This window comes from Rhinatrema bivittatum, chromosome 4, assembly GCF_901001135.1.
Source record: "Rhinatrema bivittatum chromosome 4, aRhiBiv1.1, whole genome shotgun sequence".
NCBI classification, from domain to species: Eukaryota; Metazoa; Chordata; class Amphibia; order Gymnophiona; family Rhinatrematidae; genus Rhinatrema; species Rhinatrema bivittatum.
The window spans coordinates 385,004,612-385,032,037 of NC_042618.1; the positions used below are offsets into that span (position 1 = coordinate 385,004,612).

At 43.9% G+C, this 27,426-nt stretch overlaps 1 protein-coding gene across 2 annotated transcripts in view; it reads right to left on the reverse strand.

Annotated features, from left to right (window-relative positions):
* LOC115091101 (sortilin-like) overlaps nt 1-27,426 on the reverse strand; it is a 109,202-nt gene that overhangs the window by 17,410 nt on the left and 64,366 nt on the right. For both annotated transcript variants that reach the window (XM_029600996.1, XM_029600995.1), the window contains 3 exons: nt 22,569-22,669; nt 10,521-10,620; nt 9,793-9,871 (listed from right to left, as the gene is read on the reverse strand). In XM_029600996.1, the coding sequence (XP_029456856.1) occupies nt 9,857-9,871; nt 10,521-10,620; nt 22,569-22,669 (216 nt within the window). In that variant the 3' untranslated portion in view covers nt 9,793-9,856. The remainder of the gene's footprint in view (nt 1-9,792; nt 9,872-10,520; nt 10,621-22,568; nt 22,670-27,426) is intronic.

Below are 27,426 nucleotides of genomic sequence, written 5' to 3' on the forward strand. Positions count from 1 at the left end.
GGATACATTTCTCCGAACCATGCACTGCTGAGTGACTGTCTGCTTTCCCCCCTTGTTCTAGTTTAAAAGCTGCTCTATCTCCTTTTTGAAAGTTAGTGCCAGCAGCTTGGTTTCACTCTGGTTAAGGTGGAGCCCATCCTTTCAGAAAAGTCTCCCTTTATCCCAAACGTTTCCCCAGTTCCTTACAAAGCTAAATCCCTCTTCCCTGCACCATAGTCTCATCCACGCATTGAAACTCTGGAGCTCTGCCTGCCTCTGGGGACCTGCACGTGGAACAGGAAATATTTCAGAGAATGCCACCCTGGAGGTTCTGGATTTCAGCTTTCTACCTAAAATCCTAAATTTGGCTTCCACAACCTCTCTCCCACATTTTCCTATGTCGTTGGTGCCCACATGTACCACGTCAGCCGGCTCCTCCCCAGCACTGTCTATAATCTTATCTAGGTGATGCGTGAGGTCTGCCACCTTCGCACCAGGCAGGCAAGTTACAAGGCGGTCCTCACATCCACCAGCCACCCTGCTATCTACATTTCTAATAAATCTAGGTTGAGGCCTAGGCGCTCTTGGTTGCCTAGGCTGACTTCTCTGTGCTGGTCTACATGCCCTACCACGGGGTGCTGGTGGATAATATCTCTGTGATCGGTAATAGGGTTTTCTGGAGTCTTTTCATACTGTTCCACGTATGGTGTTTCTGTTGGAATGGCAGAGAGCTGGCACAGAGTTTCAGAGTGTTCTTTTAATTGTGCCACTGCATCCTGAACCTTGCCCCCCAAAAGGTTGTTACCAGCACAAGGCAATTCTGCTAGCTTTTCCTGAACCTCAGGCCTAAGGTCAGAGGCCTTCAGCCAGGCCCACCTACGTGCACTGATTCCAGTTGCAGCCATCCTGGACGAGGTTTCAAAACTATCATAAGCTGCATGGACTTCATGTTTGCCTGCTTCTAGGCCCTTGTGTATGATGTCATTTACTGAGTCTTGATATTGTTGAGGTAAAGTCTCAGACAGTTGTTGCATCTGCTTCCAGAGATTGCACTGATACTGAGTCATATATAATTGATATGATGCTATCCTGGAAACAAGCATTGAGTCTTGAAAGACCTTTCTGCCCAGAGTGTCTAAGAACTTTTGTTCTTTGCCAGGAGGTGTCGATGAAAGGGGACGTATCCTCTTTGACTTCTTCTGGGCAGATTCTACCACCACAGAATAGTTTGGGAGTTGGGCCTTTTGGTAACCTGGAATATACCGAACTAGGTAGGTGGCATCCATCCTCTTGTTCACCGGTGGGATTGAACATGGGTGCTCCCACAGTCTGTGTTGTAGGTCAACCAGAACTTCATGGACTGGAATTGCTAAAACCTCCTTAGGAGGATCCACAAACTGCAGAATTTCCAGGGTCTTCTGCCTGGTGTCCTCTTCTGCTACTATTTGAAAAGGAATGGTATCAGCCATCTCCTTTATAAAGTTTGAAAAGGAGAGGTCCTCTGGAAGTGACTTCCTCCTTTCTTCAGGTGGGGATGGCTCAGACAGTATATCTTCTGATGAGGAATCCGTGTCACCCTCCTCCCAGGTGTCTGATGAAGAGCGTCTTGGGGGAGTAGAGTGAAGCATGAACAAAGGCATCGATGGCATCAATGGAGGAGAAAAAGTCATCGATGGAGACACCAGAATTCTTGGTCGAGAAATCCCAGATGGCCCTGGAACAGGTTCAGGCATGGGAGAAACCCTGGGGGCATCGTCTTCACTCACAGGGATCAGTGTTTGCAGTGTCGTTGGTTGTATCGGGAGAGCACCGATGAGGGCATCGAGCTTCGAAAGGATTGGTGCGAAGATTGAAAGGTCCGGTGTCGGCATTGGCCTCGGTGCCGGCATCGGCATGGGTATCGGCTCAGATGGCATTGATGGTTGAAGGTCTCGGAGAGCGTCTAACTGCCTGGCAGATAAAACCATCCAGTTCCTCCCGTATAGCTGGTGAGGTCAGAGCAGCTATAGGGGGTGGCAGAGAAGGTGGAACTGGCACTTCCACTGGTCCCTGTGGTGGCTCGGTACCCGGCACCATTACTGGTGGGGAACGCCTTGGAGTGAGAGGCATCGAGGGCACTGAATGCTCTTCCACTCGAGACCTTTTCAGCAATGGTTCCCTTGGCATCGACACGACATCGGGTGGCAACGTCCGATGATGGCGATGCTTTTCCTGATGTTCGGTGCTTTTCTTCTCAAGCACCTATGTAGATTTTGACCGATGACCGGGATGGAGTCGGTGATAATCGGTCACCAGAGCCATCAGGATGACGCTTTCGAATAATGGAGAAATTACTTACCTGATAATTTTGTTTTCCTTAGTGTAGACAGATGGACTCAGAACCAATGGGTATAGTGTACTCGTGCTAGCAGTTGGAGACTGATCAGATTTCAATCTGACGTCAGCCCCTAGTACATATACCCCTGCAGGAAGTGCAGATCCTCAGTATTCTTCCTTGCAAAGCATTGTGGATATATGTTTGACTGACCGATTGGTTAATTTGATTAACTTGTATAACTTCGTAACTATATAAACGTTATAACTTGATTAACTGGATTAATTTGAACTGGTCGATTGAGTATAGCTGGAGACCGCCAGGGCGCTCAACCGGAAAGCGTCGACACCCAGCCAGGTGGAGACCTAGGTAAACGAAAAGGAGGCTTATCCTTGAATCATTTGCAATACCATGCGTGACGGCAGCCAAGGGCGGGCTGCTGAATCCATCTGTCTACACTAAGGAAAACAAAATTATCAGGTAAGTAATTTCTCCATTTCCTAGCGTGTAGCAGATGGACTCAGAACCAATGGGATGTATAAAAGCTACTTCCGAACCGGGTGGGAGGCTGCCTGTGACCCACTCAGTATTGCCCTTGCAAAAGCCGTGTCCTCCCGGGCCTGAACATCCAGACGGTAGAATCTGGAGAAGGAATGGATGGAGGACCATGTCGCCGCCCTGCAAATCTCGGCGGGTGACATCATTCTTGTTTCTGCCCAGGATGCTGCCTGGGCTCTGGTCGAATGGGCCTTGATCTGTAGAGGCGGAGGTTTCCCTGCTTCTACGTAGGCCGCCTTGATGACTTCCTTGATCCATCGGGCTATGGTTGCCCGCGAGGCTGCTTCCCCTAGTCTTTTCCCGCAGTGAAGGATGAAAAGGTGGTCCGTCTTCCGTACGGGTTCTGACATTTCCAGGTATCTGGAAAGGATTCTGCTAACGTTGAGGTGACGCAGACCACGGGCTTCTTCCGAATTCTTCAGGGCTCCCGCCGACGGGCGCGAGATGGTCTGGTTCAGATGGAAGTGGGAGACCACTTTGGGAAGGAATGGCGGTACCGTACGCAGCTGGATGGATCCTGGAGTGAACCTAAGAAAGGGTTCACGGCAAGACAGCGCTTGTAGTTCAGAGATGCGTCACACTGAACAAACTGCCAGTAGGAAGACAATCTTCAGGGTCAGCTGATGGAGTGATAGCCCTTGAAGAGGTCTGAAGGTGGTTCCAGATAGGAAGTCCAAGACAAGGTTAAGGTTCCACAGAGGTACCGGCCACTTCAGAGGTGGACGAATGTGTTTGACTCCTTTCAGGAAACGTGACACATCCAGGTGAGAGGCTAGGCTATCGCTCTCGCCCCTGGTGCCGAAGCATGCCAGTGCTGCCACCTGTACCTTGATGGAGTTGAGGGACAGTCCTTTCTGGAGTCCACTCTGTAGGAACTCCAGCATCACGGGAACTTTAAGTGAACATGTCTTGATGTCGTGATCTTCGCACCAGGCTTCAAATATTCTCCAGATCCTTATGTTAATGATGTGGAGAACTTGGTGCTTGGAGGAGGGTGTCTATTACCGCCCCCGAGTATCCGCTCTTCTTCAGGCGAGCCCTCTCAATGGCCAGACCGTAAGAGATAATTGAGCTGGGTCCTCGTGGAAGATCGGACCCTGTTGTAGCAGGTCCCTGAGAGGGGGCAGGGGTAGAGAGTTCCCTGCCAGCAGTCTTCTCATGTCTGCGTACCATGGTCTTCTTGGCCAATCCGGGGACACCAGAAGAACTAGTCCCTTGTGTAGCTGTATCTTGTGGATGATTGCGCCCAAGAGGGGCCACAGTGGGAAGGCGTATTGTAGGGTCCCCCGTGGCCAGGCCTGCACCAGGGCATCAATCCCTTGGGATTGTAGATCCCGCTTGCGGCTGAAATATCTGGGTATTTGGGCGTTGGTTCTGTTCGCCAGAAGGTCCATTTCCGGTGTTCCCCACTGGTTTACTATCATCCGGAAGGCTGCGGGAGACAGCTTCCATTCTCCTGGGTCTAGACTTTCTCTGCTGAGGAAGTCCGCCGTGATGTTGTCCTTCCTGGCGATGTGGGCGGCAGAGATCTCCTGTAGATTTGCTTCCGCCCATGCCATCAGTGGGTTTATCTCCAGTGACACCTGTTGGCTTCTGGTTCCCCTTTGCCTGTTGATGTAGGCAACCATTGTGGCGTTGTCGGACATCACCCTGACCGCTTTGCTTCGGAGTCTTTGGGCGAACCGCAGGGAGGCGAGTCTGACTGCCCGCGCTTCTAGGCGATTGATGTTCCATCCTGCCTTTTCTGTGTTCCACTGCCCTTGGACGGTTAATTCCTCGCAGTGTGCTCCCCATCCCCGTAGGCTGGCATCTGTAGTTAGCAGAGTCCAGGTTGGGGATGATAGTCTTGAGCCTCTGTTCATGTGGCTGGGCTGCAGCCACCAGTGTAGTTTGGTACGAACTGTGCCCGGGAGGGCTAAGCGTACGGTGTAATTGTGTGACCGTGGGTTCCAATGGGACAGCAGTGAGTGTTGTAGAGGCCTCATGTGGGCCCTCGCCCAGGAGACCACTTCCATTGTGGATGCCATCAGCCCTAGGGCCTGCAGGTAATCCCATGCCGTGGGGCGAGGGTCGCTCATCAAGGATTGCAACCAGTTCCACAGTTTTGATCTCCTTGTGGGAGTCAGGCTGACTTTGTCTTCCTTGGTGTCGAAGTGGACCCCCAGGTACTCCAACGATTGTGAGGGCTGCAGGGAACTCTTGTTCGTGTTGACCACCCATCCGAGGCTCTCCAGTAGAGACTTGACTCTGTTGGTTGATTGGATGCTTTCCTCTGGTGACTTTGCCCTGATCAGCCAGTCGTCCAAGTAAGGATGTACGAGGACTCCTTCCTTCCGCAGTATTGCCGCCACTACCACTATCACCTTGGTGAACGTCAGTGGTGCTGTGGCTAGCCCGAAGGGTAGGGCCCGGAACTGGTAGTGATGGCCCAGGATCTTGAAACGTAGGTAACGCTGGTGCTCCTGATGAATTGGGATGTGCAGGTACGCCTCTGACAGGTCCAGGGAGGTGAGGAACTCTCCTGGCTGTATTGCCTTTATTACGGATTTCAGGGTTTCCATGCGGAAGCGGGGGACCTTCAGGTATCTGTTTACGGATTTGAGGTCCAGGATTGGTCGTAACGTTCCCTCTTTCTTGGCAACGAGAAAATATATGGAATAATGACCAGAGTTTATCTCCTGAGGAGGTACCGGAGTTATGGCCTCGAGGTTCAGTAGCCTGGCCAGTGTAACTTCCACTGCCGCCTTTTTGGTGGGGTCGTGGCAGGGGGACTCCACAAGCTTGTCCGGGGGGGGTGCGTATGAAATCCAGGTAGTACCCTTCCCGGATGATGGCTAGGACCCACTTGTCCGAAGTTATCTCGACCCATCTTTGTTAGAATAGGGCCAGTCTGCCCCCTATGGCTTCCCTTGGATGGGTCGGCTGATTCTCATTGCGGAGTGCGGCCGGGCCCTGAGCCCGAGCTGTTTCCCCTCTTGTTGTGCTTGTTCCGAAAGGACTGGTTCCTGCCCGGAGGGCGGGGCGCCTGGTAGCTGCTCCTGTATGGGTTGAAGCGCTGCGAGCTTCTGCCCCTGGAGGCCCTGGAAGGCTGTCGCTGGGCTCTCCTTGACTTGTCTTCCGGAAGGCGCGGCACTGGGGATTCGCCCCATTTACCCGCCATCTTTTCTAAATCGCTGCCGAACAGAAGTGGTCCTTTGAAGGGCATCCTTGTGAGGCGTGTTTTGGAAGATGGGTCGGCCGACCAGCTTCTGAGCCAGAGCTGTCTCCTGGCCGCCACCGCCGATGATACTCCTCTGGCCACTGTGCGTACGAGGTCTGAGGCTGCGTCCGTTAGAAAGGATAGCGCTGGGTCCAGGATATCTCCTGGGGTGCCGTTCCTGGCCTGGGATAAGCAGGCACGTGTCACCACGGTGCAGCAGGCCGCAATCTGAAGAGACATAGCGGCCACGTCAAATGACTGTTTAAGCATGGCTTCTAGCCGCCGGTCATGCATGTCCTTGAGTGCTGCTCCTCCCTCTACCGGAATGGTGGTGCGCTTGGAGACTGCGCAGACTATGGCATCCACTCTAGGGCAAGCGAGCATGTCTTTGGTTGCTGGATCCAGGGGGTACAAGCTGGCCAAGGCCCGCCCCCCTTTAAAGGCAGACTCTGGGGTGTTCCATTCCAGGTCAATTAGCTGTTGAGCGGCTCGCAAGAGCGGGAAATGACAGGAGGTCTGTCGAAGGCCTTCCAGAAATGGGTTCTCCTCGGGATCCCCCTGGGTTTCTGAATCCGGAATCGCCAGTTCCGCCAGGCATTGGGAGACCAGATCCGGGAGCTCCTCCCTTGTGAAGAACAGTCTCATGGTTCGGTGGGGTTCTGTCCCCGGGGGGAGTTCTCCTTCTTCTAGGGGTTCGACTTCTTCTTCTGAGATGTCCATATCCCCGAAGGTGGGACTACTTGGCGGTAAAAGCCTATGCCTAGGTCTTGAGGGGCCTGGAGCATAGGGGTCCTCCTGCGACTTATGTGGTTGGTCCGCCCGGGAATCCGTTTGCATTCGGACAAAGGCGTGAATCCCCTTGAAGAGTTCCACCCAAGAAATAGACTAGGGGTCCACATTGAGTGGCGCTGCTTCCCTGGGAGCCTCCGGCTGAGAGGGAGTCCCGCTGGGGGTTGCTAGTTCTAGGGAGCCCCCTGAAGAGCTAGTCCCCGGCCCTGGGCGAGACTGAGCCTGTGGTGGATCTCCCAGGGCCTCCTCGCATTGGGCGCATAAGGCATCGGCTTCCTGGCTCTGGGCGGCCCTGAGGTGGCATGCTGAGCAGAGGCCTAGGGATTTTACTTCCGTTATTGGAGGTGTCGAGGTTGCCTGCGCGTACATGTTTCGCTCCGGAGCGCCTGGCCGCGTGCACGCATATCTGTGCGCTTAGCCGGGGTTTGTGCGCGTATCTAAGCGCTTAACCCGGGATGTGCGCGCGGGTAGTCGAGTGCGCGTAGTCCGTGCGACCGGGACTTGCGTGCGCCGCTTATGCATCCAAGGGTTCTTGTGCGTATAAGTTATGCGCAGAAGTAGGTTTGTGCGCACAGGTAAATTTTGTGCGCTCAGCCGGGCGGCGATGTGAACGGCGAGAATAAGGCCAAGATGGCGACGGCGACCATGCGGGCAAGATGGCGACTACCTCGGAGGGTCTCCACGTGGGAAGGCCCTTGGAAATGCCGGGGTCTGGCCCTGCTAGGGCAAATCAACCCGGTGACGCTGGCTTCGGCCGATGGCCTGCGCTCGTCCTCAATCCTCGGAGTCCGGCACAAGTAAAGATTTCTACCTTACCTTATCTTCAGCGCTTCCCGGTCTCGACCCGGGCGGTCTCCGGCTGTGGGGGGAGAGGGCAACTACCTTCACCGCCGCTTTTGAGGGTGCACCCGCTGCCTCTCAGCTGCGCCCGAACTCCTCTCGCTCGGGGGCTGTAAGTCCTCGCCGCGATTCGGCCGCCGGACCGAGGCTGCCTCTATGCCGCGCCCGATCCTTTGGGGGCTAGGTCCCGCCATGATTCGGCCGCCAGACCGAGGCTCACCTCCAAGGGATCATGGAAATCACATCGGGAATCTCGACTGGGGGAGGGACCCGAGGGTATCACCGCAGGAGAGCGGGGCTCGTCTTCAGTAGAATTTTCTTCTTTAAATTTGGTTCCAACGCTCTGAGAGCGTGCAGATAGCTCCTAACTGCTATGGAGACGGAAAATACTGAGGATCTGCACTTCCTGCAGGGGTATATGTACTAGGGGCTGACGTCAGATTGAAATCTGATCCGTCTCCAACTGCTAGCACGAGTACATTATACCCATTGGTTCTGAGTCCATCTGCTACACGCTAGGAAACTAATTTTTAGCCGCTCCAGCCGGAGACGACTGAGTCGATGTCGACGTCAATGGTATTAATTGAATATGGAAGAGATGTTCCATCTTCTTCTGACGGGCTCACCTGCCTTTGGTCGTCATTTCGGCACATTGTGGACAGGAGGACACATTATGAGATTCACCCAAGCACAGCACACACTTGACATGCGGGTTGGTGATAGACATAGTGCGAGGGCAGTTCGGGCACTTTTTAAAACCTGTTGCCATTATGAAGGTCAGACAGCCGTCGATGGTCTTCTGACATAAAAATTCTGTTTAACCAGAATCTACTGGGAAAAGACAAGTACTCACTGGCCGGTAAAGACAGGGAGACCCCTATGAAGGGGATGAAATGAGAAATTTAAAACTTTTTTTCTCTTAGTATTTTATGTGAGAAAAATCACACGGGGCTCCTTCGCCGCGATGCTAACTGCAGCGCGGAAAAACGGACTGAAGGGAGACCCCTGTGGCTCGAGGGATCATGGCATGCTGGGCATGCTCAGTAGGCTCAGTGTGCCAGTCAAAAGTTTCTAGAAACTTTGACAGAAAGTTTTCCGTGATAGGGCTCCGTCCAGTGACGTCACCCATATGTGAGGACTTTCATCCTGCTTGTTCTGGGATAAAATCTCTTACCTAGAGGTCTACTTACTCAAGTGCATGCTATGCAGCTCATGAAAAATACATGCAATAACCATGATGATTTGAGTTAGTCTGCCAATTATGCTAAAACTAAACTATATCTCCCAAGATCTAGTTAAATTTTAGTATTCATATGTCAGCTAAAACAGGCCATGAATAGGTGTTCAAATCTTCACTTTACTCTCCTGAGTGTTCAAGCGAAAGGTATCTGAGATCCATGTCACCTCCAAGACCCCTGTCTGTAACTGTCATTTACCTCCACCCAGCAAGTCCCCTCCCTGGCAGAATCCCAATCCTCCTGGGAAAATTCAATCTCCACAAGCAAGACCATTTTGCCATCCCTGTCTCCTCTGGAGAACTCCTCCAAACCTCCCCCCACACCAATACTTATCACTTCAAATGGTATATTGCTGATACATGTGGCAGGAGAGTGTTTCAATCCCACTTGTCTTATGCTGGCACTAAAATTTAAATGGCTATGGCTGACTTCACACTGTGCTATGCCCTGGGTTCAGCTAGTGCCATTTTGGTATTTGCACAGCACAAGACAGAGGAGTTTTCTCCTGTCTCATTTACTGGTAACACACTGAAGGAATAAATGTTGGGGGAAGTGAGTTTGAGCTAGAGGTTGGGGAGAGGAATTTCGGCCCATTAGCTTCTTCTCTGTAATTGCATTTTCGGGAGACTTTAGCAGGGGATATGGACTTTCCGTTTGAAATTTGGTGTAAAGTCTGCAGGTAAAATGAACTTGTGGGCTTTGCATATTAGCAGACAGTTTGAAAATTGCCTCCTAAATCCCTCAGAAATGTCTGCTGCAAAATTGGTGTGCTATCCCATAACAGACAATTTTAAAATGGCGTAGAAAACAGATGCCCTAATTTGTTAAACTACTAGTGACAGATCATTTGTTTCCGTTTCTGTCTTTTACAGCACCTTCAGTATGTAATCATCATGCTGGGAAAACAAGATGGTTCAAATGGTACACTTTGGGTTTCAGTCAGTCCAGAAGATCCTGAAAAAACAAACAAACATTTCAGATTAGCTTAAGTGACAACACGTAACAGACATGCAAGTATTCCTTAGTCTACTACAAATTCAGCTTATACTGATTAACACTGCTATGACTTATTAATTTATCCATTTAATCTTTCTAGAGTCACATACCTTAACTATAACTTAGCTACTTTACTTTGCCCTAATACAGTAATGTTTTTTCTAATTGAAAAACTAAAACACTAAATATAGGAATCTAGATAGTTAATTACCTTCAACTGAACCCCTGCCACAGCATAGCCATCGGAATGAGATAGAAGAATTGTGATTTAATGTTTAGAAATGATTGAGGGGTTTTTTGGGAGATGGAATGAGTTTAGAAATAGTCTGTTCATCTTTGTACCCTCTTCTTTTTTTCCCTTTTTTCATCTGGCACATCAGCTAGTTACAGGGAGGCCATTCCACAAGACCTCCCTAGTCTTCTTGCCCCACCTCCCTCACCTTAAAAGTTGTCTTTTTTTAATATAGTATCTGTACTGTAACTACAGGACCAAGAAAATCTGATAGTTTCTGCTTAAAAAACATGATGGACAATACCACTGCAGAAAAAGCATTATCATACCCAGAAATGGCAAAAGCTTATGTAAGAAAATGGTATTTAGCATCACCTCATCTGAATCATCATTCTGTAGTCTGTTGGTTGTGCTATTGCCTAAATCATCTGCTTCTTGGTAGCTTCTGAGCACAGAGTATCTGTATGTAACATTGCTACAGAAAGAAAGCCACAAAATCAATGTATTAGCATTAATGGGAAAAACAGTCTGAAAAAAAGATTTATACATTATCCCAGTTAAATACGCATGGACTATTTCCTAGTATTGCAAGTGCTTGCCAGTTTCAAGATAACAAATTCATAGGATTACACAATTGCAATTGTAACATCTTGGTTACATGCACAGATTCAGAAAGATGCCATAAACATCTTCTGATTATAAACTATGCAATTTAATCATTTTAATACAAGAAAATTAGCTTTTTTTTTTTTTTTTTACTTTCTGAAGATTTTGTTCACCATTCAATAGCCTTGCTACTTTCACGTCTCAAAAAGTTAACTACAAAAATATTTTAAGATTAATTGTTTCAATTTTGCTTTCCACTGGCAAAGTGTAACAGTACTAATTATGTTTATGTTAATTTCTCAAACCTAATGTAGCTATAAATCACAAATGTAGATCAAAGTGGAGGGGGCTCAGAAACAGCTCTAAAATCAGGGATAAGTTATGGATATGGCCTTTACTATCTTACTAATACCTGACTTACTGACCTTCTACGCTCTTCCACTTAGCAATTTTACTTTCTCTTACCAGTGCTCTCCTCCTTTTTGCTTTCACTGTAAAATAATAATAATACTTCATAATTATGGTTGTGCTTAATTGAGATTCCAGTATTGCCTCTTCTGCTCTATAACCTTAGTCATCTTGCATGTGATTACTGAGTGACCCTAACAACTGTTTTACACACTAAGGGGCCAATGCAAAATCGGCACATGAAAAATGGCTTCCTAATGCGCGCCCACCCACCTCTCCCGGGTACGCAATGCAGTAGGGTAATGAGCTGCTGCCTAAAAAATGAGGCACTGGGGAAACTGTGTCCCCCTAGCGCCTCCTCTGCATCAGGCGCCCAGGAGCTGAGGCTGTCAGTGCAGGTTAAGAAAACGGACGCTCAATACAAGCATCCGTTTTCTCTAGCTGCCGGCACAAAAAACATGCACAATATACATTGCCTTGACCGTGTATATTGTGCATCCAGAATTAATTTTTTTTTCAAGATTTTATTTTTTACGCAATGCTGCTTTCTATACTTCCTCCTATTTTGTATCACAATGATACTAATCGGACGAACCACAGAAAGCAAGATTTTTGGTTTTTTGTTATTGGCTTTGACTGCGGTATCAGCTCCTGGGCTGGCGTTAAATTTGCCGCGTTCCAATGGGCGCGTTGGCCGTGTGAATTTTTTTTAATCTGGAGGTAACAGCTAATAGCCTCATCTACATGGAATTTACATGCGATGAAGGCTATTAGCTACATGCTGGTTTGGAGGCACTGATCCCAGTATTGCATCTGGCGAAGTCTAGTGCGTCCAACCACGCTTTTAGCGGTGTGCTGACCTCAGCGTCTGATATTGCGTTGGCTTGTAAAATATAGGCATTGAGCAGGGGAGAAGAGACAAAGGAGAAACAAGAGTGAGGGATATTAAAGATGACACATGAGGAGCTGAAGTCTTGGTTAATGATGAACATAACTGAAGGTCAACAAACTAGCTGTATAGTCTATATCTTTTTAGTGGACTAACATAATACATTTTTCATTGGCAAATCCAAATACTTTCAACTGTACAAACAATAGTTAACATTTACAACTATGAACACCACCTTTACTCTGATTGTGTCATGCTGGGTCCAACAAATGGTCTATTGAGTTTGGCATCTTGTCTCTGACAGTGGCCAATCTTGATCACTTGGAAGCACCCAGTAAATTCTATTGGGAAGATCTGTTATCTATTGCTTAGAATTAAGATGTGGTAATTCCCAAGTCTACTTAACAGATGTTAATGACCTGTCCTTCAGAAACTTGTCCAAAATTATGGATGCCCTAATTTTTTGGCTTGATCAAAACAAAAACATATTCTTCAACAATACTATTCATTTACTATGCCTATCTTAATTAACTCCTGTAGTTCAGCAACTACCTTTGCATTAACCTTCTTTTCAACTACAGTTTTAGGGGCTTATTTAAAAACATGTGTTAAATATGTGCACTAATGCGTGATTGCAACACATGCATTAGCAGTACAGCCAATGCATGTTTCACTAAATGCTGAATTGGTTATGCTGTTATGGTGCCACTGCTGTGCAAGTGGCACCATAACAGTATAATACTGTACAGCACTACTAGCTGGAACCAATAGGGTTAATCCCTGACGCAGAATGAGCCGCATCCCTGGGTGTGGGTCGATGCACGTGCGCATATGTGCACTTGCATGCTGTTGAAAAAGTTACAGTCACAGTGAATTATGCACTAAAAGCACTGTTAATCTGTGCATTAAAATGATGTGGGTTTTTTTTTTCTACTCTGCAGTTTCCTCCTGCTCCTTTGTACCTCCAGGGCTGAGATCTTGCAACATTATTTATTTATTTATTTTTATATACCGATCTTCATGGTAGCTTCATACCGGTTTAAATCATGTATACAAATAATAACAGATTAATATACATAAAATGAAAGTGATAAAATTAAACAAACAAACACTGTAAATAAAATATGTGATCTATTCTAAAAGAAAACAGAAAATAAGATCATATTTTTTAAAACAAATAAAACTAAACTAAAATACTTTCATCATAAGAGCAAAATACATATTGTCATCACGTAAATGCTTGCTGGAATAGCCATCTTTTCAATTTTATTTTTTTTAAATGTCTGCGAATTTGCTTTTAGCCTCAATTCGGGTGGTAGTGCATTCCATAACCCTGGTCCTGCTAGGGATAGTGCTCTCTCTCTCTTACTGAGTTTAAATGAGCCCTCATTTATTTGCAACTAAAAATTGCATGTTAACGTATATTTAAATTACACGCTTAACTATACATCTTGAATTGTTGCTATATTTTTGCAGGTGGCTGTGTTTACATGCACAAACACATTAACACAGAGTATATTACATGTAAATATGATGGTTAGTATAATTCTGCAAATTATCAGCTCATATAGAGGTGAATTTTAAAGGTCAGGTGTGGGCCAAAATTGGGAGATGCGCACATGCACCGCATTTTAAAAGCTTTCCACATGCATGTGCATCTCCCAATACGTGACTCTCTCAAGCTGATTCAAAAAGGGACATGGTGCGGGCATGGTTTAGGCAGAGTGTGGGTGTTCTGGGGCGGCGCCAAAAGATGGGCACACATACTTTAGCACCTGGGCATGTCCCCAGGTCCAGTGCCATGTAAGTTAACTTCTGCTATGGAGGAGGTGTAAGTGTAAAAAAAATAAATATATATATAGCCATCCATGAGGTGTTTAAAGGGTCTGGGGTAACTTGGGAGGCAGGGGGGAGCACAGGCTATTAAACCAGGAGGGGTTGGAGGATGTACCTCTAGACTGGGTGAACTGGTGGACAAATTGGTGAAACTGCTCATGGTGTGGACGTGCACCTGTTAGAAAATTCACTGACTTATGTGGCTCATACCGTGATGTCGTGGCTGTGTGTGCCCAGTTGCAAAATAGAGCGCACACATATAGGCGCCTATGCTATTTTATAATATGTGCACGTATGTTATAAAATAGTCATGTCCCTGGTTGTGTGCTAATGTACATGCAATAATGTGCATCTGCTCGCCCTATTGAAAGTTACTGTCTTAAATTTCAATGCAAAAATCTATGAGGGTTGAAAAAAACAATGCATTATCATCAACATTAATATTAGGGCAGGACTGGGAAATTCCGGTCCTTGAGGCCCGCAAACCAGTCGAGTTTTCAGGATATCCCTAATGAATATGCATGAAATGGGTTTGCATGTAACTGAAGCAGCGTGCATGCAAATCTCTCATATGCATATTCATTAGGGATATCCTGAAAACTCGGCTGGCTTGTGGCCCATGAGGACTGGAAATACCCTCCCCTCCTTTAGTGCATATTAATGGCATTTATTAAATAGGTACTTTAGACATTTGATTATCATTTATCTCTCCAGTCATCTTCAGAAAACCTTTGCTGCATTATTGCTTTCACTTCTGAGGGAATCCAGTTTATGTAATTTCCTCACACAACTATAAATGATTTTGCTTTCCTGTTTTTGTTTGTCCAAACATAAATATTAGCGGCATATCAGAAAAAAGCTGGATTAAGCTACAAAAAACACCACAAAATATTGTTGTTCCTGGATTTCTCAACCTAGGTCCTCTCTGCCAGAAAAGAAAGACACCATACTATTCACAACATACAAGAAAGCAAAAAATACTGCGTTTCTGTACACCCTCTGACTTAATATCGAAGCAATATTAAGTTGGAGGAACCAAAAATTTAAAAAAAAAAAAAAAAATCTGCCTGCCCGTTTATTTATTTATTACTTTTTTATACCGAGGTTCAGGTAACAGAGTTACTTATCACTCCGTGGCTGTCAGCGGGTTTGGAAACTGATGCCGGTAAAATTGAGTTTCGATTGTCGGAGCCTGCTGACAGCTACCTCTACGCTAATAAGGAAGAGCTAGGGACACGCTATTATCCCTAGCACTTCCTTATTAGTGCGACCCCTCATTTAGATACAGAATCGCATGTCCTGGCCAGGTGACTGGGCGCACGTTGGGAGAGCAAGCGCTCAACATGGAGTGCCCGCTCTCCAGCGATTCTTACAGTATCGGCATGTATGTGTGTTCTATGGTTTGTTTTAATTGATAATTTATGTATAATAGTTTGTGATTGTTTCATTGTAAACCACCTAGAAATGTTGATAGGTGGTATACAAAATGTATAAATAATATATTACAATGCTTTTTGGATTACTATTTCAGAGCTATACTCCTTTCATGAGATTGATTACCAATCACATTATTAGTTTATTTTCAGCAATCTAACAAATGATTACAATTCAAATCAGAGAAAAAATGTTTCATGAAACTCAGGTGGCCAGTGCTAAACTTCAGAAGTAGATTCGAATATGTACACTGAGCTTTTTCTGCCAAGCAGGTTGGCAATCCTCCCACATGGGTGAATCCCTAGCTACAGGCTGCCCCAACAAAAAGGAGATCAACAAAACACCAAAATAAGTGCCATTGGGGTGGTGGTGGGGTAGCCTGTCGAAAAACAACGGGTGCTAGGCAGGAACAGAATAGGGTTCTACAGCTAAAACAAATTTCAAAGGACAGATTGGCCAAGCCTATTGTTGTGCTGGCCTTCCCCTGCACAGAGGAAGCTGAAGATCCCAATGCCTTTGAGAGCGTCGACATTGGGGAGGGCCTATCACCGGCTCCTCAATCCTTAGATGATCCTGCGGTGGTGTAGAGAGGGACAGCATATCCAGAGGTTCCCCTCCACCCCCTGTGTATCAACATCTCCAATGCCAGCATAGATGGAGTAGACTTTTTGAGACCAAAGAGCTTCTCTATTTTATTCAGCCGAGCCAGACGGTCTTTGGGGGTCATCTGATCGCACAGCTGACACCCTTATATGTCGTACGATGCACAAACCTCATACAGATCAGCTAATGACATGGTCCGTGGGCACTGGGGGCACAGCCGAAAACCAGACCATGCCATAACAGCCGGCGAGCGGTTGATAGCTGGTGGCCACTGAGGAGTGACATGCCAGGAATTGACCACAGAGAAGGTAAAAATTAAAACCTATCGCACCGTAAAGGGACACAGTCTAGAGAAGGGGGACCAGACGCTGAGACGGGAAAAAAAAATCTTTTTTTTTTTTTTTTTTTTTTTTTTTTAAAAAGAAAGACTTGTAGAGCAGAGCTCCAAAACTGCGAGGCGACTAACACTGCGGAAAAAAAAGATACTGAAGTGGGAGCCTGAATGGACGCGTGGATAGCGGCATGCTGGGCATTCTCAGTGTGCCAGTCAAAGTTCTAGAAATGTTGACAAAAGTTTTCCGTGCCAGGCTCCATCTGATAGGACTACCATCCTGCTTGTCCTAGCAGAAATATTGATTTACCTGGGTAAATGGAGAGGACAATCTTCAAAGCCATGTTCCTTTTCATTTCTTTACCATATATATTACAGCTCTCTTACACCTGTAGAATATTTATAATAAATTCTAATCTCTTATTTCTTTGTAAAAATGTAAATATTTTTGTTTAATTAAATTTATTTATTTTTCCCACTGACTCTAATACACTTGGTCTGTGCAAATAGTCCTGAGTATATTTACATGAACTGTGGGCAATAATTATTTGTTTCTTAACCTTGGTTCAAACTGACCTAATGGCAGGAGAATGCACAGATCACTTCTGCCCAAATTTAGATGTTAGTGATGTCATGCGAAAGTGACTGCACACTTGAAATGAGATAATGATGGTTTGGCTATGTTAATGAACCTAATAATAAAGTATGCAATTCTGAGCAGGGGTTGGCCTACAAGCACCATAAAGAGACTTTTCTGAAGTGGATGTGAAGCAAACTATTTTTTTAAAAAGAGAAAACAGAGTTGCTAATCTGTAACAAATATTCAGTCTGGCAGCAGGATAAATAAGCCATACAAGTAAGTGATGTCATCTGATGGTGCCAACACTAATTATATCCTAAAGCTGAGGTAAGCAACTTCGTTCCTTGAGAGCTGTACTTCTGTTAGGTTTTCAAGAAAGCTATACTGAATATGCATAAGATGCATTTGAATGCATTGCCTCCACTGACAGACTTGTAGCACTCGAGAACAAAAGAGTTGCCCACCCCTCATTCTAGAGAGTTCTGAGAAAACTATGAAAGGATTTCCTAGCATTTAGGGGATATTCCACCTAACAGCCATCATGTACCCCCACTTCTATAAAAAGGCTTAAAGGAATTTAACACCATAAGGGGAGGGGCAGATGTGTGTAGCTAATTATTCTGCTGTCCATGGAGAATACTCATTACAGGTGAGAGACATTTTCTCTTGAGGACGAGCAGGATGAGTCAGCCACACAGTGGGAATCCCTAGCTAAGGTCTGTTTACCAACCACAATAAAAAAGGCAACAGGTGAATGAAACAATTGTTGAGCAAGACCCAGTATCATTGCCAGAGGAACATGGGACTTGAAGCCAGGAGGAGATGAGACTGTATCCCCATCTTGACTTGATAGATTAATGGGGGCGTAAGGTAGATATTAGGAGAGGATCTGAAGGAGAATTGTATATAATGGTGGGGAAAGGGGAGTAAGGATGGACAATTTTTTTTAAGTGGCTGGGAGAGAAGCAGATACTAGGGGCTGGCTGTCCCCCATTCTGGCACAATTTAGAAAAATGCAGTATGAGGGAGGGAGTATGCCAGAAGGGGAAGGGCTGATGGCCTCCTAGCTTTACTTTAAATGCTGGTAGCATGACTAATTTAGGAAGCCATTTTCAGTACCTTGTTATAGATGGTGAATTTTTAGCTGCTTATGATGATTTTCAGCTGAAAATCAGCTTAACTTAGATAGCCAAAATTTGGTCACCTAAGTTAGGTACTTAGCCATATTTTGAAAATTGGCCTATTAGAGAACTTCTGTGCACGCTACAGAAAAGAACTCATGCATTCAACCATGAAGATCTGATAGGATGCTATATGGGAACTAAGGATAGTGTTCTGAAAGAACTCCTTGCTGTAAAAGTCAAAGGTCTGAGGCTCATGCACCAGCATCACTAAGAATGAGTCTTGGATTTCTTAGCCCTTTCAAAGCTAATTTGATAATCGTAGACTAGTGTGGTAATTGGACTTTGTTAAATCATGGAAGCTCTTGAACACTGTACTTGGTATCCACCTTCTTTGCAACAGGAAGTACTAAGCGTGGGATCTCCCACATTCTTTTCTGCACATCCTGAAGAAGTTGGTGGATAGGCACTGCCACAAATTCCTTAAGGGCAACAAAGTGGGGACCTGCACTCATCCTCTACCTTTAAATTAAACAAAATGGCCTGTCATTCTCTGGACAAAAATTGGAAAAAAGAGATCTTTAGGAGAGGGATCTAACCCTGGGTTTTGGAGGAAGAAGCTTCTGATGAGAAATCTGGAAAACATAGGTCTGAGGAATCTTCTTCTGAAGGAATACGTAGCATTCCAGGACTCCTCAGAATCAGAAACTAATACTGCAGCTGAAGACTGGGACAATACCAATCCTAATGCCATAGCTAGGAAGGTTTTTGCGATTGCTCTTCAGGCTTCAGTGCCGATCAACAACGTACAGTTGTGAATGTTTCACTCTCCAATGCTGTACGGCTCCTGCTCTGCACACATAGCACAGATGTTGAAACCACTGTGCAGGAGGATTCTGGCCTGCCCTCGAACCACCACCATGCCCCCGGCCTGCCCATTTTTTAAAGCCCCGGGACATACGCACGTCCCGGGGCTTGCGCGCGCCACCGAGCCTATGCAAAATAGGCTCGGCGCGTGCAGGGGTAGGTTTTCGGGGGTTACGCGCGTAACCCTTTGAAAATCTACCCCTGTTAACTTAGCTGCAATGTGTAAATATTGGGCTCTCACTCAGCCACAATTCTGGCTGTCAGGTCTCTGGCTGGGTAGTACCTCATCACAGCTTGAAGGCAATCAGCTGCACCCTTGGTTAGTAGGCAACAGGTTTATATAATGCCATAGTCTTAAGGTGGCAATCCCAGAGCAAATTACAGAAGAATTTTCTGCAAATTCTAGGCAGGCAGAAAGGCAGGGAACTTGGTATGTTGGGGCACAAGCAAAAGTACAAGGGCAGACACTCTTCCTTTACCTTTGATTAATTTTTAAGGCTTTTTCTGGGCTTATCAGGAGTTCCATGTGATTACCTAAGATCCAAAAACTGACAGGTCATTGGATTTACCACAATCCATTGGTACGGGATTGGTGGGGTTCTTGAAGCTCTTCTTTATAGCAGACACATTCATGCTGACGTGCTGGAAGACATCTAGTTAACTGGAATGGTCTTCTCAATTACATAAAATATAAGAATTGCCTTACTGGGTCAGAATGTGGGTCCATCAAGTCCAGTACCCTGTTTCCAACAGTAACCAATCCAAGATCCCAAACAATAAATAGTTCACATGCTGCTTTTGCACAGCGATAACTAGTGGATATTCCCTAACAATATATTTTTTAAAAACCCGTGTGCGCAAAAATCGGGAGATATCACGTGGCTGGGCATGTGCCGAGCACATTTTAAAAACGGCCTGGCTACGCACGTATCTGCAAATATGCGTGAAAGTGTCAGGATTTACAAAAGGGGCTAGCCAAGGACGGGGTGGTACAGCCGGCATGCGGAACTTACTTCATCTATTCAGATGAAGTAATTTCCAAAAAAAAAGAAAAAAGTAGGGAAAGGGGGTTTTAGGGGGTTGGGGAGGAGAAGGGAAAAGGGAGGCAGAGTAGGAAGGGGTATAGGAAAGTTCCCTCCCAGTCCGCTCCTTAATTGGACTGGGAGGAAACTGGGAAAAGCCTACTAGCGTTGCAGCACGTTTCAAAAAAAAAAAAAAAAAAAAAAAAAAAAAAAAAAAATTCCCCCTCCCATTGCGTGTGCAAGTCTGAATCTGCCCTCACATGCACACGCCAATGTAAGATTAGGCACGCATGTGTGCGTGGGATTCATATTTTATAACATGCACACATTTAAAAATCTACCTCTAAGTCTAATTAGTTAATTTATAGACTTCTTCTCCAGGAACTTATCCAAACCTTTTTTAAACCCAGCACGCTAACTGCCTTAACCACATCCTCTGGCAATGCATTCCCGAGCTTAATTGTACGTTGAGTAAAAACGAATTTTCTATTTGCTTTGAATGTGCTACGTACTAACTTCATGGCGTGTTCCTTAGTCTTTCTTAAAAAGAGTACATAACCAATTTACATTTACTTGTTCTGTTCCACTCATGATTTTATAGGCCTCTAACATATCCCCCCCCTCAGCTGTCTCTTTTCCAAGCTGAAGAGCCCTAACTTCTTTAGCCTTTCCTCATAAGGAAGCCATTCCATCACCTTTATCATTTTGGTCACCCTTCGCTGTACCTTTCCAATGCAACTATATCTTTTTTGAGTTGCGGCGACCAGAACTGCACACAGTATTCCAAGTGCAGCCTTGCTATGGAGCGATACAGAGGTATTATGACATTCTCGGTTTAATTCTCCATTCCTTTCCTAATAATTCCTAAAATTCTGTTAGCTACAAAGTCTACCGAGACCACAACTCAGCAAATTTGTGTCTGACTATACCAGCTAATTACAAAGTGAAGAAAGATGTCCAGACTATTTAGTCACAACAGAATTCATTTCAGTGCAGTTTTGCAGCATCCATTTTGTATTACAGCCTTCTATGTTTGGTTCAAGTTGCACATTTAATAATGACATGGGCTAGTCCCTACAGCAGAGCTTTCCAAACTTTTCATGTTGGTGACACACTTTTTAGACAAACATAATTTCACGACACGGTAATTCAGTCTACTAGTAAACCAGAGGTTAAAGGTTAAACGAACGAAACATATTTCGACAATTTATGTATGTTTCCTTAAATATATACATAAATAAAATGTTTCACGACACAAGCTATCTCATGAAAACCTTAAATTTATATTAAAAATATATATTCCAAGATTCATGTTATTGTTATAATTTATGAGAAAAAATAATAAAACAAATTGTCTGTCCCCCACACACTCATCTCTCTCCTCCCCCCAGCACATGTCTGGCCCCCACACACTCATATCTCTCCCCCTCAAGCACATGTCTGTCCCCCCAGCATGTTTGCCCCCCACTCACTCATCTCTCTCCCCCCAGCACATGTCTGGCCCCCACACTCATGTACCTCGTCTTTTTGATTGTTGCCAGTTAAGTGCTTCACTCCCTTCCATGATCACCAGACACTGCTGCTTGCAGTCAGTACTCCTCATGGCCAGGCCTCCTCGGCAGCAGCAGCCAATGCAAGGATGGCTGGGCTCGTTCCACCTACCAAGCCCCCCCAAAAAACGCGATTGACAGCAAAAATCACCCAATAATAAGCAACCCATAAACTGAAAAAAAAAGTGAATCTCTAGAAAAAAAAAGCCCAAACTCGCATCAGAGTTGACCGGGCTTGCGCGACACACCTGCACACTGCAGGTGACACACTAACGTGTCCCGACACACAGTTTGGAAAGCTCTGCCCTACAGGGTTTGCTATGACATAAGATGTAAAGACTTAAGAATAAAAAAAACAATTTTGCTTGCATAATTACTTTTGGAATATTTCTATAATTGTTCTGAGTGAAAGCGGTGAGTATGTTGTGTAGATGAGTGAAATGCTTACTTTTAATGCATTTTAAATTTGTATTTTTTTTGACAGCAGAATATAAAAAAGTGCAAGTGTGAAGACAGTGATAAGATACTGTATAGACATCTTATGATTGCAGCATAGGCAATGCTTGAAGCTGCTGGCTTTCTTCTCTGCTATAGTAAAGGTGACAAAATCACAATTAAAAATAGGTCAATCAAGGTTGCTGAATCAGGCCTCATCAAGAGGGAGAAAAAAAAAAAATCTATAGATCAAGCACCTGCATCAAAAAAGAACCAGATCTTAAATAAATGCTGAAAAAAAAGCTAATTTGGACTGAAGAAGGTCATTAGGAAATGGCTGAAAAGGCTCTATTGTGAACAAAAAGTTCTCTCGCTTTGAGGATCGAGGCATCCAATGTCCTCTGTGGACAAAAAGGACTGGCTGTGCTCTGCATGAGGGCAATTAGGTGGGAAGTCCCAAACATGCCAGGAAAAACCTTTCAAGTCTCTTCCCCATCTCTCAGGAAATGCTCTGCATCAGGTCTATTGAACAATTCATTCACATGTGTGGCTGATTCATCCTGCTTGTCCTCAGAGAATTAGATAATTTTTATTTGCTGAAGTCAACAAATCACTTTTTGGGTCATAAACTGAACGAATCGAGCCAAAATGAAAAAAAAATTATAGCATAAATTCTTAGTTAATAAAAGGACATCTAAAATCTTTCCTTTAATAAGTGCAACTTGTAAATCAGTGTCCTACCTTTCTGTAAAACAGTATTTTTTGACAATAAATACTGCAGCCAAAAATGCCAAGAATGCAACAACTATTATTGCCACAATAATTCCTGGGTGACTTTTTACCTAAAAATACAAAAAGTGATATTTTAGCGCAATAAAATTGTTAGGTATTCACAAGTTAAGGCCAAATTATCCATTAAGAATGGTACAAAAACTTCAAAAAAAATTACTTTTTTTTTGTATCCTTTACTGAATAAACAAGTAGTCTTTATCTACAGTATGCTTGTCACTATTCTTCTATACACAGACATTAGAAACAGAATCAGCCTCTTTGTAACATATCATTATATTTCTTAAGCATAAGAATTTTATTACACAGGGTACAGTAAAATATTGCTAATAGTGCAGCAGATTTAATCAGTGTGATTAAAAAAATGAAATTAATCAGCAATTTACTACTGTATAACACTGCCTTAAATAGCTCTATGGTTAAACTATACGGTAATTTTATTAAAGGTCATTTCTACAAACTTTAAATGGCTTTAAAATTAAATTCATTTGCAAGTAAAATTACATTTAAGAACTCTTCTGTACTATAAATTTAAATATTACTTAACTGGTATAAAGAGGAATACTTTTTTTTTTTAATTGTATATTGCGTTTTCTGGTTGAATGGGTATGGTGCACAATACAGCCTATCTAAATGTAGTGGTTTTCTCCAGTATTGATCAAAATAATTAGATAAGACTACTACAGTATTACAACAACTAGCGAAACTATTTTTATTCTTAAAGTAGTTTTTCAGAGATAAATGTAATTTTGCAAACAAGACATCAGTTTGCCTCTGTGCAGTTGGGCTATGACTTTCAGGTCATATTTGCTCAGTTTTATGGTGAAAAATTCCCTTTTTACAAATGCACTTATGGTACAGTAAGATAGGGTAAGGATATTCAGGATGATACTTTGCAGGCACTGACATTGTCTGACAACACCATCCCATTGCAGGCTACCAAATGAATTTTCTTGAGCTCTGCTATAGTGGCTTATCAATGGCTCATCATTTTACATACCATTTCAATGAGATAAACAATTATTATTATTAAAATGCATTTTGTATAAAAGACATTTTCCAGGTAAATGTGTGTTTCCATTCTAGTACTGTACATTTAGGATAAATTTGTTCCGTGAACTAAACAAAAAACATGGTTTTTTAAAAATTATTATTATGCTAAACTGCTTCTCCCTCATGGTAATCAAAGTAACGACAGATTGTCTGATGAGAAAGTGAAAGACGACAGCCTAATATCCCTTAAGGTGTTTTCAATACACAACATAAAGTGATCTTTGAGAAACTACAATGATTTAACAATTATGAAACAGACAAGCATTATAGTCACATGTTTGATATTTAAAGACTGACTGGGGTTTAAGTGGAGATAATTCAGGGTTAAAATAAATCCACCTAGTGTGTGGCGTGATCTCACAATCATGAAATACCAAACATGTTCTTTTATAAAAAATGATTTTGGAAACCATCTACTATAAAAAAAAAGATATTCAGATTCAAGATACCAAAACAAGATGATAAATGTTTCTACCATGCAAATTTACACCAGATTGTAGGTCAAATTCCTAAAGCTCCAGGATGGAGAAAAAGTTGAAATATACCAGACTATGAAACATAAGAGATTAAGCACTAAACAAAATGGAAATGAATGCAAATTTCCCACAATAAATTGTATTTGGAATTAGGTTTTGGAAGGCTGTTGTTGTTACTGATTCAGTGAACAGCAGTAAGCGATTAAATAAACTGGTTCATTCATTGAGTTGACCCCCATGTTCGCTTCTTGGCAAAGTCTGCCTAAGAGGTCAGATTTTCATGATGAATAACACCCTTTTCAAAAAGATCTGAGGATATGTTGTTAAACATTATTAACAGCAGCATTGTATGAATTATCAGGAAGGCTGCTCACCCTGTAAAAATGTTGCTAGCAGTAATTTTATTATAGGTTTGACAGTTTTGGTTTGATTTTTAATATTACTACTCATAACATAAGGCGGTAACCTGCACGGAGCAGCAGTTACTACCATAAGAAACTTGCTGGGCAGACTGGATGGACCATTTGGTCTTTTTCAGCTGTCGTTACAACCTAAATGCAAACTGTACATTCTGAAACCAAATCAATTGCTTTTGTTATTGAACTTCTGGCAAGAATCAAGATCCCATTAAAATAGCTGTTACCAGCATTTTATTCCTAGACTACTGGAAAGAAGATACTGATGAACTAGAAACATAGTCCCAGACATACTAAGGATTCTTTTATATTGCATTCACAGTAAAATGTTTTACTAAATAAAGCCCATTCTCTTTGAATTCTATTTTTAAAATGCAGTCTGCTACAGATACAAAAGTTAGCATAGGAAATGCAATTCTAGTGGAAAGAAGCAATCCTGGGATTCTGGGAATTGATTTTTTCATGTCTGAGATTATGGTATTCCCTATTATTACATTATGGTAAGTATAGTAAGAATTCTGCTGATTGATTCACACTATTTTTTTCAATTAATTATGATAGCCTTTAATTGATAGCACACAGCACGTTGTTAAAAAAGATAGAAAGGGGCTCAGGAGAGGCACAACTTTATGAAATAGGACTCTAGCTAAAATAATCACAGACCCAAACACTACCATGGATCATTTCTGAATATTTTTTGTTGCAAAAATAAGGTTCTACAGTTCAATACTTCCCACTGTCTTTAAAAAAGTTCAGAGATAAACTGCACAAATTCAATACTTCCCAACATACTTATGGGGTGGAATACTCTATGTGGTCCTATGTTTCATCAGTGAGTTTCGGGGACATGAAGAATATTCAGTAGTTCCAGAGCCTTCTCAGACAGTATTTCACTGCTAAATATTCAATAGCTCACAGCTTTCTCAGACAGTATTTCACTGCTAAAGACATTTCTCTTATGTCTAAACAGCAAAAACAGATCAGTTACATGTGGCAGATGCATCCACATAATGTCCAATCACAAAACATATTTATTTATTTCCATTTGATATTCCACCTTTTCCTAGGAAAGGCACAAGGCGGAGTACAAAGAAAGAAGTGAACTGCAGTACATAGGTCTGGATGTGGGGAGAGGACATAACATAAAACTGGGAACTTAACAATGCAAAACTATAGGTAGCAATACATAGGGGTAGATTTTCAAAACTAGCGCGTGCGCACGCACATGGACACCCGATTTCATAACATGCGTGTTATAAAATCGGGGGTTGGCGCGTGCAAGGGGTTGCACAATTGTGCACCCTGCATGCGCCGATGCCCGCGGCCTTCCCCAGTTCCCAACCCTAACTTCCCTTCTCCTAACCAACCCGCCCCCTTATCCCTGTCCTAATCCCCCCCAAAAATTATTTTACCAGCTGCGCCTGCCTAGGGGCAGGCGCAGGTTGCGCACACCGGCACCCGGCCAGCACGCGATCCTCTGACACAGCGGCAAATGGCCCCACCCTGCCTCCTCCCCACCCCTTTCCTGAAGCCCCGGGACAGACGCGTCCCGGGGTTTTACGCGCGTTGCCGGGCCTTTGTAAAATAGGTCCAGCGCGCGAAGGGCTTTTAAAATCTACCCCAGAGTGTACATCAATTTTACAGTTACAGGGAGGACTCCTAGCAATAGGAAAAATAACCAGGACACTTAAAAACAGAATATTGTTTTCACAGTTAAGGGAAGATACCTAGCAGCAGCAGCAGCAGCAATGTATTTATTTAAAAAAAGACTTGATATTTGCTTTTATCTATGGTTCAAGGCAGGATAGAGTTAAAACAATTCTCTTGCTAACCACATAACCATGCTTGGTCCAAAGATCGATCATAACAAAATTAGCTCTACTGCTAAAAACCACGACATCACATCTTTAATTATCCAGTCAAAAAATTCGGATATAATGCTTAGACCCAACAGAGAAATGCCTTTCGCAATGAATATTCTTCATCTCTCATTACACCTCAGGTACCCACTTAAGACGGTAACTTTGAAACAGCTGCGTGGGCGCACATGTATGCACGTATGCTGGCTTGCGCCCAAGGACGCAGCCATATTATAACATGCACACGCACACGTGCAAATGGCATAAAGGAGGCTGTACGCGCGTACATGCGCATAAGCAGGGGGTGGAATTTTAGTAGATATATGCACCAATGTAATTACCAGTTTCCCCAGTTAGCCCAGGTAAAGGATAATACTTAATTAGCCTGCATTTTAACCTGTTGGCCCCCACCCTTAAAATCCCGCTGACTAGCCTATTGTTTTTTTGTTCCTGGATTTACATGCCATCTACAGCAGAAGTTACGTTACGGGATAGGGGGCCCCGGCGAACACATGAAATGTGTGATTGCCCATGCCCTGCCCATATCCCGCCCCATTTTTTAACCTTCTTGGTTGTGCACGTACCAGGAGATACATGCATACTCGGGTGCCTTTTAAAATTTGTGCAGTGTGCACTGGCCCGAATTCTGCGCGTATCTTCCAGCTTTGGCACACGTCAGGCTTTTAAAATTCACCCCTTAGATTGTAAATTCTTTGCAGCAGGGAATTATTGAACATGAGTTACTTATTAATAATGCTATAAGCTGCCTTAAACATTATTTGGAAAGGTAGGTTAAAAATTTAAAAAAAACAACAAAAGTTCAGAAATTCACCCTGAACAAAATCTTTGAATAATTAATTGCTAATAAGGATTTACATTTAAAACAGATATCTATTGCTCCACCATTTGAAGTTGGCTTATTTAAATCAAAATCACTTCAGGTATGTTTAGTGTATGTTCACTTTTAATTTAACTATTATCAAATCATTTGGATAAAGATTTTCCA